Source organism: Podarcis muralis, chromosome 16 (genome assembly GCF_964188315.1).
Source record: "Podarcis muralis chromosome 16, rPodMur119.hap1.1, whole genome shotgun sequence".
Classification (NCBI taxonomy): domain Eukaryota; kingdom Metazoa; phylum Chordata; class Lepidosauria; order Squamata; family Lacertidae; genus Podarcis; species Podarcis muralis.
Genome location: NC_135670.1, coordinates 29,506,562 through 29,519,838, shown reverse-complemented (window position 1 = coordinate 29,519,838; position 13,277 = coordinate 29,506,562). Strand labels below are relative to the sequence as shown.

The following is a 13,277-nucleotide window of genomic DNA, read 5'->3' as shown; positions in this document are numbered from 1 at the left end:
TATCCTGAAGCAAAGTTCTTAACCCGAGGTACTATTTCTGGGTTAGCGGCGTCTGTAGCCTGAAGCGTATGTAACCCGAGGTACCACTGTACTACTAATCATATTCATTGCTCCACCCACTATTGCACCTTACATCATAGGCCCTCAGAAAGTTGCCCAGAAGAGAACTGCCCTTTGGGCTGAAAAGGGTTCCCTTCCCCTGTCATATAACCTTCCTGCAAGCAAATCCCTTATTTGCAAATGGTAGAGGTTGAAACTGGGGTCTTCTCCATGCAAAGCAGACGCCCTGCCACTGAGCTATTTCCCTTCCTTCACCAGCAACGGCAGGAAGGCTGTGCCTCTTTAGTGAGATACTAACTTCAGTGCTCTTTACCTCGTCTCTTTCCCCACTCCCCAAGAACAGGGACAGACAATTCACAGGAAGAAATCCAGACTGAACTAGCTTCCCTGTGTCAGTTTCAACAATAGATTTCCACACAAAAAGGAGGAAGAACTGATGGAGACACACACAAAATAAAGATATATATTTAACAGCCTAAAATAGTCTAATAATGAAGTGCTTATAAAAAAAGAAGGGGGGGAGCACCTACCAACCACCATGAGGGTGAACTCAAAACCTTTCTTGACAGACTTCCTGTGGACTTGGTTGGGGAGATTGGCAAAGCCTACATATCCTGCCGAGTCAGAAAACTGAGGAGACGGAGAAAAACAACGAAAGTTGTGAACTGGACATGGAAGTCGGTTGTAACAAAAGCACAGGGGTTTTATGACGAAAGCACACAAAATGAACCAAGAAAGAATCAACACAAATTGGCAGGACCACAGAGTTAGATGTTTTGACAGAAGTGGAACAGCAAGAACAATAACTCATGTTTCCTCTTTTCCTGGGTCTCATGTAAATGTTGCATGGGAGGAAATGTTCATGTCATCCCCAAATTTGGAGAACGTGCCCTCTACACACGGAGTGCAGACATCCTGCCCTCACGCACTTAGCCACACTTCCTCTTTCGCCACTTCTCGTGTGTGTCGGAAGTGGCACAAAGTTCTCTTAATAACCAAATTACTGCTTAATAACCCAACTCATGTTTGAGAATTGTGTGGTTTATACCCAACTGCTGACTATGCAGCAAAGGATGGCTGCTGGAAGGCTAACCTTCTGCTCAAATCAATGTCATATAGGACTGTACAGCAGGAGTGGGTAACCCTTTCTGGCTAGTGGGCCAGATCACTATATCTCCAGCCCAGGCAGGCCAAATTTGACAGCTGACCACCTGGCAATCACACAATGTCACAGTAATGTCAGGTGGTGCTGCGCTTTAAAGCCTTGGTTGTCGGGGCTTCAAAGAGCATCCCAGGGGCTGTTTTGAAAGTCCTTAACATGCAGCCCCACGCTCACAAGTCAGAACACACATACAAGCAATGTTGCTAGCACAGCGTTCTGGTAAGGTCTGCCACAAACCCATTCTACTTACCTTCACTTTCTCACCAGATTGAGACATGTTCTCACACTCCAAATTTCAGAGCCTGGATGGGGATGGGAGGAAGAGCATAGGAATAAAGTCTGTGTTAAATGGGAAAGCCAAGAATTCATCTCATCATTTTTACTGCTATGGCACAGGAAACCAAACAGATGCAGTCCCTCACCCACCTCTGACTATGGAAATACGTGTTAGGAGAAAGGACTGTTCTGTCCATTATTTGGTATCATTTATTTTATTATCTGTAGAGTGATGGCAACAGGTTGGTTTAAAGTTTTTTGAGTCCCATCGATAAGTTAATTGAGCCAGCTACCAGTGGCTGACTTGCAGCTGTTTTATGGAGAGTTGGATTTTATTGCTAGACAGTTGCGGGGTTGGTTTTAGTGCCGATTTGTCATTATGTGTTTTGTTTTTAATGTTGCTTATTCTGTTGTACGTCTCCTAGAGTGTATTTTATTCGGTGACTCACAAATAATAAATACTGTAAATAAATTTACTATAACCAAGATGGAAGCAGCAAACAAAGAAAACATCATTTTGCAAATGAGACAAGAGCGTGGCTCTTCAAGCAGTAGCTTCTGACTTTCAGCTAAGTTGCAATCTGATCAAAAGGGAAAAGAGAAAGGAGAATTTGAACACATACTATGGCTCTCACCACCAAGCTGGTGCCCTCCAAATGTTATGCACTACAACACCCATCAGTACAAGCCAGCAAAAGTAAGTCTGTAGATCACTTGCTTCTTGTGTTGTAACTGGCACCAAGAGATACATTAACTATCTTTACAGAATTATATCAACTTGCATTGTTGCTTTTTGAGCCCTCCAAGTTGGGATAACCAGCCTCATATAACCAACATGCTTAAGTCTAATTCATGCGTAAAGGGTTTAAGACCATAGAGTAAGCTGTCCTGCCAGGCTTAGCTCACCGTGGGAGGGACTAGGTAAGCAAGCCTTTGTTCCCCTTCCAGTCTACCTAAGAAGCTCAACATGTGAGCTTCTTGCTCTCATAAGCCACTCTTGAGTTCTTATACCAATAATTTAGGAATTTTCACCACTGTAACTAAGCCAGGACTAGCAGGTTCTTATGTTTCTTGATTCCCAATAGACTTGTCGTGCAGTTGGGTATAAAAAAAAAATGAAACCAACTGCTCCTTTATTCAGAACTTATACAGAAACAAAGGAGGAGAGACTCAAGAAATTTAATCACTGGCCTTCTTGACAAACACATTTCGTGGCCTGAAAAGAAGGAAGTGACCTACAGACAGACACCTGTGACTTCTGGATGCAGATGCTTTCCTGTTGCTTACTAATGTTCAGTGTTGCTGGCAGGATGCAACACCAAGTTATAATAGAATGCAAGAGGACTGCTAAATGCTAGCACTAGAAAAAATGATTAGAAAATTAGTTGGAGGGAGGGGGATCTTCAGCTTTTCCCCATTGCTCCCCAGATAGATCAACCATTCACAGTGCTAGTTCACAGCGCTTGCCTGTTTGTTAAAGTTCCCCACAGCGCTTTTAGTATATTATTATTACCCACGATTCCCCAGCAGGTCCCATGGCAGGTCACAACAATCTGAAACTCAGTATTAAAAATTTTAAACAAGTTACAGCCACAGGAATAGGATGGGTCCTGAAAACACACAACTCAGGTGTCTGGAAACCAAGACTGATGAGGAACAGTTGAGAGAGTTGGGTATGTTTAGCCTGGAAAAGAGGAGGCTGAGAGGAGATAGGATAGCCATCTTCAAATATCTAAAGGGCTGTCACATGAAGGATGGAGCAAGCTGGTTTTCTGCTGCTCCAGTGACTAGGACCTGAACTAATGGATTCAATTTACAAGAAAGGAGATTCCGACTAAACATCAGGAAAGAGCTGTTCAACAGTGGAACCGAATACCTTGGAAGGTGGTGAACTCTCCCTCACTAGAGGCTTTTGAGCACATGGTCATCTGTCATGGATGCTTTAGTTTGACTAGATGCCCCTTGCGATCCCTTCCAACTCTACAATACTATGATTCTATGAAAGGCCAGGGTAAATATGTGCATCTTCAGTAGAGATTATCTGCACACAAAGGAAAAGGAAAAGCCAGATATGACAAACACTGGCTATGAAAGCAAAGCCCCAAACTCTGCAATCAGTCTTAAGTGGTGTTGACTGGTGCCCATTGGGACTGGTACAGCAAAATGCAGGAAGCCAAAACAGCAGGTGGAGCCAGAACCAACAAGAGGGAGAGCCAATTAATTATCATTTTGGCCCCACCATCCTCCTTGCTGAATTCTAGAAGGCCAAAACTAAGACTAAGGAGGAGGCAGCTTACAGCCAGTACCACCCCTAGGATTGGTTGTAAGTAGGAAGGTGGGGAGCTGGAGACTGGCTAAGGGCAGATTGAGCGTGATAGGGCAGTGCCCCTTCATCCTAACGGACCAGCTCCAGCTGCTCTAAACAGTGCAAGAGGTGCTGCAGAGATGTGCATCACACCCAAATGCACATTTACTCAGAAGTTAATTCTCACTGCCTTTGTTCAGTGGCACTTAGCCTTCATTAAGCATGCATAGAACTGCCACCATCATTAGGTTAGATCAGAAATAAGAAACCTGGTGGCAGAACTGGAATGCAGCTCCTATCATCCCTGACTACTGGCTGCACTGGCTGGGGGTGATGGGAGCTGGGAGTTCAATGGCAGATGTTGGCTGGCCCTGCTTTAGATGATATGTGTGTGTACTGCAGCCGGCATCTGTTGGAAGAAGCATTTTCTCTTGGACAACAGGGACAACAGAGATGAGAGTAGATGGGATCACGTTTGCCATCTGATGTTTTGATAAAAACAGTATTTAAAATTTTAAAAAAAATCAGCTGCCTAATTACCAGTCATTAAAAAATAATAATCACCAAACATGTTTTTAAACAATAGTCTCAACGCAACTCCATTACATGTTTTGTTAAGGACCTCCCCATCCCCAAAAAAGCAATGCAGCTGTACAAACAGAGCTTTCAGTAGTGTTTGGACTAATGCCCGGGCATCTTTCCTAGAGGTCAGCTGATAGCCGAAGCTGATTTGACCAACATCCAATAAACTTGTAGCATTCTCAGTCTTCTTTGTAAGCAAAATATCCAAAACCCATCCTCATATCTTTGTAGGTATGTCTGCAGCCAACCTATGCTATGAGCACCCCAGCTGTAGCCTTAAATAAGCTTCATACAGGAGGCCAAAAAAAAAATATTAATCCTAAGAGACTAAATGGGGGGGGGGGTGTTCCCCCGCTGGGTGGTGCCTTCTACCTACATAGTAAGAACAGACCTCTTAGTCTCTCCTCTGTCAGTCCGCTTGGTTTCCATATTCATGGAGGAACAAGCTCCACTGACAGCATGGAAACAAAATGGGCTTGTACAGGAAGGAAGAAGCAATCCATCCTGCAGGGATGTGGGGAGCAGAGCCCTCTTCTGACAAACACTCCCACTCCCTAACTACTTTGCTATTAGTTAAAACTACACATGGCAGTGTGGAAACAAACACAGTCTCGCTTAAGGAACATCTCAACTAAGCAAAGGCAGACCTGAGTCACAAAACTGATCAGCAATTGATACAGAAGCAAATTTCCATACTCAAGGTACCACTGTACTTGACCACATGTGGTTTAACAATTTCTAGAGACACACAAAGTACTGGGCATATTTTGATGTTGTATAACTTGGTACACCACCATTCCTCAAAGTTGATTTCAGAAGGACACATACTGTACCAATAACATTTCCGATCTCACGGGAGTGCAGGCTTTTGAAAATTACACTCAAAGAGTACAGAGATCCACGTCAGTTGGACATGACAATCAAACACTAGCGTCCAAAGTATGCTGTCATCCCAAAAGTCCATTACGAGATGAGGCCCCCTCTGGAAGAGGCAGGAAGGAACCCAGGTCATTTCCTTTGTAACTTTGGGATGCAAAAAGTAAACTTAGTAGCTGGCATCTGAGGACTTCACTCTCCAGTCACAACAAAATGAAAACATTATATAAAGTTTTCAGGTTTGCAGTACGCCCCAAAATTAGCCAATGATTTATCATCATGGTTATAAGAGGATGTGTGTATATAAAAATAATTCATTATTTATATCCTGCTGCTCTTGGTATCCAGAGTGATTTTCTATTTTTTTTCATAGTAAGTTGATTTTGTAATGGGAATTAAAACTTCTTAAAGACTAGAATACTTATTGTGCCATCACAGTTTAGGGCCCTTAAAAATGAATCCATTAAATAATAGGGTAACATTCCCAAGTTTGCAGAAATGCCTATCATTGTGAGAGTAGCCATCGTGTGATGGTGTCTCTTTTAGCTTTTATAATTCTGAAGTGATTACAAACCAGCTCAGACATCCATCCCTTATTCTTTCAAATCCTGCATGTCTGGCATGTGGAGCAGTGATTATGTCTGTAGATGGTTTTAACTGAGTAAGCAGCCTGGTGCATTTTTAATACCAAAACCAAAGACATTTTACAGCCTTCCAAGGGAAGAATAGTTGGATGAAAGCCACAAAAGAGCTTTTCCATTTCTCCATTTAAGTTTTTTTTTTTTAAAAAGGGAAGGGATATATGCAAGAATGAACAAAAAAACACCCAACTCTTGAGCAGTGTGTTGAAGATCAAGTTTTGCTGCCAGGATCTATACCCAATAGCTTAGACCAGACGCTCTGGGTGGGGATGGAAGCAGGAAGTACTGGATCCATGTGGCATTCCTAAAATGCTTTCAGAATTGCAAAGCCAAGCACAAATCTGCAGCTTATGAGCACAGAGAAAGAAACAGGGGTTAAGATGGAGAAATCCTAAGTATTTAGCTGTCTAACTAGACATCAAAAGCCATTCAGTGATAAATGGATGTGCACGTCTGACACCTAGCTCACTCAGAGATGCAATTATGTTTTCTAGTTTTAGGGAAACTATATATATATATATATATATATATATATATATATATATATATATTGCTTGCGTGTCATACTTACAGCTTCTCCCGTGTGCGGCTTCGTTGCAATTTTGTGGCAGCCTGCACAAATGTCCTTAACCCTCACCATTGCTGTTATTCCTCACTTCCCAATACAACAGCGCAAGCATGCGTGGCTTTAAAAACCCACACAAAGGATTAGAAAGACAGCTCTATGAATGGCTGCCTAATAGGGCAGGACATAATCAGAAGCCACTTTCCTTCTTGCCAAAGCAGCAAGCAATGAATGGATTTCCCATCTGCAACCTGCAACACCTATGCTTTTAAGTATTTTAGCATTGGAAAATGCTCCCCACGCCAACAGAAAATTAAATTAAATTTCGATGCAGCTAAATGCAGCTTGCCTTACTTTTTTAACATTTCCAAACACACAGGACAGGTCTTCCTTTCCTCAAGCTGCCAGTTCCAGCTGGGGATTTACACTGCAAAAAAAATATATGCCCAGGCAGCTCTCAGAGCCAGCACTGCACATATTTCCCAGTTTCCACTTCAGAAGTGAGTTAACAGGGTATTCCTAAGAAGAGGGAGAAGATACTAGGGGTGCTAATTCTTTAGATTAAAACAAGCATTTAGCATTCCAATGAACTACTGCTTGATGCAAACAAGGGGGCGGGGGGGGGGGAGTAGCTCCAGGTTCCCATTATTACTTTAAAAGCTGTATAATAGGTCAAAATTAACCACATTCCCCATCATCCCTGCTTGGAACCACAATGCCTGCTTATTTTTATTTTTGCACCCAGCAGACACAGGAGCCCTCCCAGGGACAGGGTCGGCTTTCAAATATGTGTGATAAGCAAAAATGCACAATGTGTAACTTTACACAGAGAGAGATATGAACTATCATCTATTGTGGAATTTTGCTTGACAGCAGCTTAGGGCTCCATCAGGAAATCCCGAGAGCAGATTTTAAATGTATGCAACAGGCAACATATCACCAGGTGATGCTTTCCACCACTAACTATCCCACCCATCCTGCATATCTGTTCCAGCAGAAAACCATTTGTTGATTTTTACTATTTTTTGACTGATACAGGAGCCCTGCCAGAAAAAACACAGGAAGCTGCCTTATATCAGGTCAAACACTTTGTCCACCAAGCCCAAAAGCTGCAGCACTGTGTCTCAAAAAGTAGTTCAGAGTTCAAGGTTCTTGTGTTAATTTGCAAGGGCCTTAACGACTTTAGTACAGGATAGCTTAAGGGCCACCTGACTCCTTATATTGCTGCCCCATCACTGAGGTCTTCAGGGGAGTCAGTTAGTGGCCCCACATGGCTTGGATGTGCAGCTCATACTTAGGGTTCCTTGAGCCTTTGGCAAGGAACTGTATGAAATAAATAATTTTGCCGTATGCCTTTTGTTGCGGTGCAAAAAAGGAAGGGAAGCTTCTTCCATGTTTGATCTTGCCATGACAGCAGCATAGCGCCATCACACTCATATACGTCATACATTCCATAGACTGACAGGAGATTTTTGTGCCCCCAGTGGGGGCCGTTTTCACCAACTTCTGACTGTTGGCCCAATTCTGTAGAACTCCCTCCCAGCTTAGACCAGACAAGCCTCCTCCCTGTTGAACTTCCAGCACTTAGTGAAATCTGTTTTTACTTATTTCAGCAAGCATTTCAAGTACGTTCTCTGGTTTTATGGTTAAAAAGGTAAAGGTACCCCTGCCCATACGGGCCAGTCTTGACAGACTCTAGGGTTGTGCGCCCATCTCACTCAAGAGGCCGGGGGCCAGCGCTGTCTGCAGACACTTCCGGGTCACGTGGCCAGCGTGACAAGCTGCATCTGGCGAGCCAGCACAGCACACGGAACGCCGTTTACCTTCCCGCTAGTAAGCGGTCCCTATTTATCTACTTGCACCCGGGAGTGCTTTCGAACTGCTAGGTTGGCAGGCGCTGGGACCGAACAACAGGAGTGCACCCCGCCGCGGGGATTCGAACCGCCGACCTTTCGATCGGCAAGCCCTAGGCGCTGAGGCTTTTACCCACAGCGCCACCCGCATCCCCTGGTTTTATGGTTAGTTTTAACCAATTTTATCTTTTTTTCTATCTTTTTATCCTTACTTTACATCACTTAAGAGACTATGGTGCTAAGAAGTATATACATAGTTAAAAAACTGAAATGTTTATTATGGTCAATCCCCATTAAATTAAGTACAAAATACAAAGCAATACAAAAACACAACAGAACTAATTGTTTGTTTTTCAACGTGACAAAATCTTCCCCAAAAGAATAAGCACCCCATATCCTTGGGAGGGGGGAGCATTATCAGGGAGAATGAATCAGACTAGGATCTTCTGCATGCAAAGTCTATGCTCTACCCACAAAACAACAGGCCCTTCTACCTCACCCCGCCAAGAGAGACTGCCACTACTCATTCCTGGGAACAAAAGCATTCAGGTTGTGTTTAATAACATTGACCTGGGGGGCTTCTGCATGCAAAACAGCAGTCATTTTCTTGGTTTTACAGTTTTATCTCTTGGCAAACCACTTTGAGGTCCCCTTCCAACCTAGCAGTGTATAAATTTTATGAAGATAAAAATAAAGCAAATAAAATGAATGAAGCATGAACCAAGTCACAGCCCACCCACCCCCTGCCAAAAAACAACAACCCCACAACCAACCAGTTCCCCCTCATTCAAGTAGGGGTGTCTTCCAAGGCGGGGGGGGGGGGGGGCGGGACACAGTAAATTAAGCTGCCTGTCTTCTAGCTCAGTTAGTCAAATATGAGACTCTTAGCTGTCAGTTTGAGACCCATGTTGGGCAAAAGATTCCTCAGGGTCCCTTCCAGATTTACAATTCTATGATTTTTATACATGCCAACTGGAATAAAATATTTGGGGGGGCCCAGGTAAGCCCTGCCCTGCCTAAGTGATCACATGACACAGCACCCAACCACCATTTGAATGGCAATGCCCATCAACTGGGGGGGGGCAGCCCCCTCAAATATTTTACTGGGGGGTGGATGGGCCCAAAGGGGTTGGCTCCTATGAACTGAGTTAACAGTTTGCCCTTTCCCCCCAAAACAGCCGCTCCTTGTTCCAGCTGGGGAGCTGAAGGAAGCATTCAAAGGAGGGAGGGAGGGAGGGAAGTTAAGTTAGCCTGCGTCAGGGTGGATTTGATTTAAATCAAATCAATTTAAATCACGATTTAAATCACTAGTCAGTAAGACTTGATTTAAATCATTTTTTTTACAGAGAGACATTCTTGCATATTAACAACTAGATGAAGGTTTCATTTTTAGAACAATAAATTTTTAGAGTAGTTTTTACAGTTATAGCAAAATTTTCTGATTTGGTTATACTATTAGACATACGTAGACAGACAATTATGAAATTATTGTGAGGTTTAATAAGTTAACTGTTTATATTTGGACAGCTTTTCTGCTGTACTTTATTGGAATGAGAAAAATAACAATTTAAACAATTTATTTAACTAAAACAGTAACATTATAGCATATGTATCCATGTTTGTTAACTGATGTGGTTAAACGACTAAAAAAAAAACTTTTGAGTTTTAGCGCACATGAAAAACTTAAAACGAATCCTTATTTCCTGATGAATAGCCTTTGGAGTATAATGTAACTTAAACAGAAAACCATCTTTAGAAAGATTTTTCCTCCTTTTAAAAAATCCGATTTAATTTTTTTTAAAAAAAACGATTTTAATTTTTTTAAAATCCGATTTTTTAATTTAAAAAAAAAATCATTGATCCACCCTGGCCTGCATGCAAAGTGCTCTTGCAGTGGCCCACAGCACTTTCTCTGCTCGCCCCCACCGCACCCCCATAACTGGGCACCCTTTCATTCCCGGATGGATGCCAACCACAGCAGCCCTTCCTCCTCAGCGCGTGCACCAGGGATGCCAACTTAAAACAAAATATTAGGGGGTCACTTGGAGAACCCACAGAGACGCCATTTGAATGGCAGCGCTCATTCACTGGGGGGGGGGGGAGGGCCCTCAAATATTTAATTGGGGGGGGGGCAGGAAAAGGGACCTCGGCCCTTAGGAAAAGGGGGGCACCTCCTGCAACGCCCCAGTGGAGGAAACTGAGGGGCGCTGACCCCTCTCGCCCCCCCCCACTCCAGGGGGGGCTGTCACGTCAGTCAGCCGGTCTTCCTTCCCTCAGCCCCCTTCCCTAGACTGGGCTGTGGGGAAGGAGGGAGGGAGGCCTCCGACTCGGGAAGCCGGAGGAGCAGCCCCTTACCTCGTCCAAAAAAATCTCCTCAGGCACCGCAGTCGGCAGCCAGGCCCGGAGGAAGAGACGGCGCTGGGGGATGGGAGGAGGCGGGGGACTTCCTCGTCCTGAAGCTCCGCCCGCATCCCACAAGCCTCGGCGGCCCGCTCTAGCCCTTACGCTCTCTGTGTCCGCCTGGCTGCCGTCGCCCGCTTTTGAAATCGAAGGGGGAAGAGAGGGAGGGAGCCGTCGAGGAGAAAGTCCTAGAGTGTCTTTCTCTTTTTTGTTACCTTCCCCCCCACCCTTAGATAATAATAATAATAATAATTTATTATTTATACCCCGCCCATCTAGCTGGGCCTCCCCAGCCACTCTGGGCGGCTTCCATAAAAACCAAAAATACAGTGAAGTGATTCTTTTCTTGCCCTTGACAGGGATGGGGGGAGCATAGCTGTCAACTTTTCCCGTTTCTTGCGAGGAGTCCTATTCGGAATAAGGGAATTTGCCTTAAAAAACGGAAAACGTTGACAGCTATGATGGGGAGGGAGGAGGCATCTCCTCTTCGCTCTTCCACGTCCTCGTTTCAAATCCAGGAAATATGTGTGTGTGTGTGTATATATATATATACACAACAACTGCAACAATATATTATGTGTTTCCTTTCTCTCTCTCTCTCTCTCTCTCTATATATATATATATATATATAACATAATATATTGTTGCAACTATTATATTTTATTTTTAAAATAAATTTCACTGGCTTTTGTGTGACAAGCATAAAGCATAACATCTTTAATCTCTCTCTCTACCCCCCACTCCTCATTAGGTATCAGGTTATATATACATTAAGGTAACTTGGTTTTTTCTTTTGTTTTATGCTTTAATCAATCCGTACAGATTCTCCAAACATCAAGCATGTGAAGTCCTGGGGACAGCAGCACAGAAATCATCTTATCTGTCACAGACGGCAATAATAATAATAATGTGTGCAGTTCAGACCATGCTGTTTGCACTGAAGACCATTATCTTTAAGACCATAATCATTTGCGTATTGAATAAATGGCCACATTGCAAAAGAAAATAAATAAATAGCAACAATATATAATGTTATATATACAGGGGTACCTTGGTTCTTGAACTTAATCCGTTCCAGAAGTCCGTTCCAAAACCGAGGCGTGCTTTCCCATAGAAAGTAACTCAAAATAGATTAATCCGTTCCGGACTTTTAAAAACAACCCGAAAAACAGCAATTTAACATGACTTTTACTATCTAACAAGACCATTGTTCCATAACATGAAAGCAATAAACAATGTACTGCAGTCACACAGTCAATCAGTAGCTGAACCGGGTTCCACACAGTCACACACAATAGGAGCCACAAAAATGCAAAATTAATAGCAAAAACAGACAGACCTCAGCTTAACACTCAAAACCGAAGTGTAGCACTCAAATCGAAAGTGTAACACTCAAAACAGAGCACGTTTGGCTTCCGAAAAAAAGTTCTCAAACACTTCCAGGTTTGCAGTGTTTGGGTTCCAAGTTGTTTGAGTACCAAGGCATTTGAGAACCAAGGTACCACTGTATATATAACACAACACACACCCACAGACTCTGTTGTGCTCCTTCTGGGGTAGTTTGTCCACCTCTGGCCTTCTCCTGCAAAGCCCCCTCTAAAATGAATGATACCTCTGCAATCAATAGAGACTCTACAGGACAGTTTCCAAGAGGATTGGGCCCATAACTTTCACTTTTTTATATAATAATATTTTATTAAGTTTTTAACAATAAAGAAATACCAAAACAACAAACAATAAAAACACAAGAAAAATATAAAACACAACAATACAAAATTAAAAAATACAAAAATACTAACATTTAACCTAACAAAGAAAAAAGAAAAAGAAACCAGAAAAAACTAATAAGCGCGCACAAAAAGGAAAAACACAAATCCCTCTTTTTTCATTTCTCATCTTTGATTAACTTATTTTCCTGACTTCCTCACGACTCCCTTTTTTGTATCCCTTTTTGAAAATTGGTTCAGCAAATTCATATTCTACTACTTTATCCTTAGTTGCTTTTAACTTTCACATTTTTATACAGTGCCTTGGGAAATGTTGGCAGGACCAAAAAAAAAAAGTGGGGGCTTATGGCTGTACAGATAAGTTCTAACCTTTGAAAACATGACTGCAGGGACAATTGTCCCCTGATCTCCCCAACAGTAGCCTATTACAACAATAATGTTTAGATAAGTGAAGGTCATGGACTCGCTAAACTAATCTAGTGCATGTATTCAATTTTTAACTGTTTCCAGCTTGATCAGAAATGTAGACAGAATCTTCTTTGTCGAGGTGTTTTGGGGATCTCCTTCTTGTTAAAATTCTCTGGGACCATCTGCACTATGCATTTAAAGCAGTATCATACCACTGGAAACAGTTGTGTCTTCCCAGAGAGAATCCTGGGAAGTGTAGTCATGGGGAAGAGGGATTAAGTCAGACCCTCCAAGTGTCCTTATTTTCCAAGGACGTCCCTGATTTAGAGAAGCCGTCCTGGTTTCTGATTTGATCTCAGAGTGTCCCATTTTTCCTTGGGATGTCCCTATTTTCAGTGGAGAAATGTTGGAGGCTATGGAGT

The 13,277-nt window shown here is 42.8% G+C and overlaps 1 protein-coding gene across 1 annotated transcript in view; it reads right to left on the bottom strand.

The window, feature by feature from the left end:
- LOC114586581 (septin-2) overlaps nucleotides 1-10,826 on the bottom strand; it is a 63,238-nt gene extending 52,412 nt beyond the window's left edge. The window contains exons 1-3 of the mRNA XM_077920763.1: nucleotides 10,676-10,826; nucleotides 1,473-1,524; nucleotides 591-690 (exon numbers count right to left, since the gene is read on the bottom strand). Of these exons, the coding sequence (XP_077776889.1) occupies nucleotides 591-690; nucleotides 1,473-1,499 (127 nt within the window). The 5' untranslated portion in view covers nucleotides 1,500-1,524; nucleotides 10,676-10,826. The remainder of the gene's footprint in view (nucleotides 1-590; nucleotides 691-1,472; nucleotides 1,525-10,675) is intronic.
- Between the last annotated feature and the right edge of the window lie 2,451 nt (nucleotides 10,827-13,277).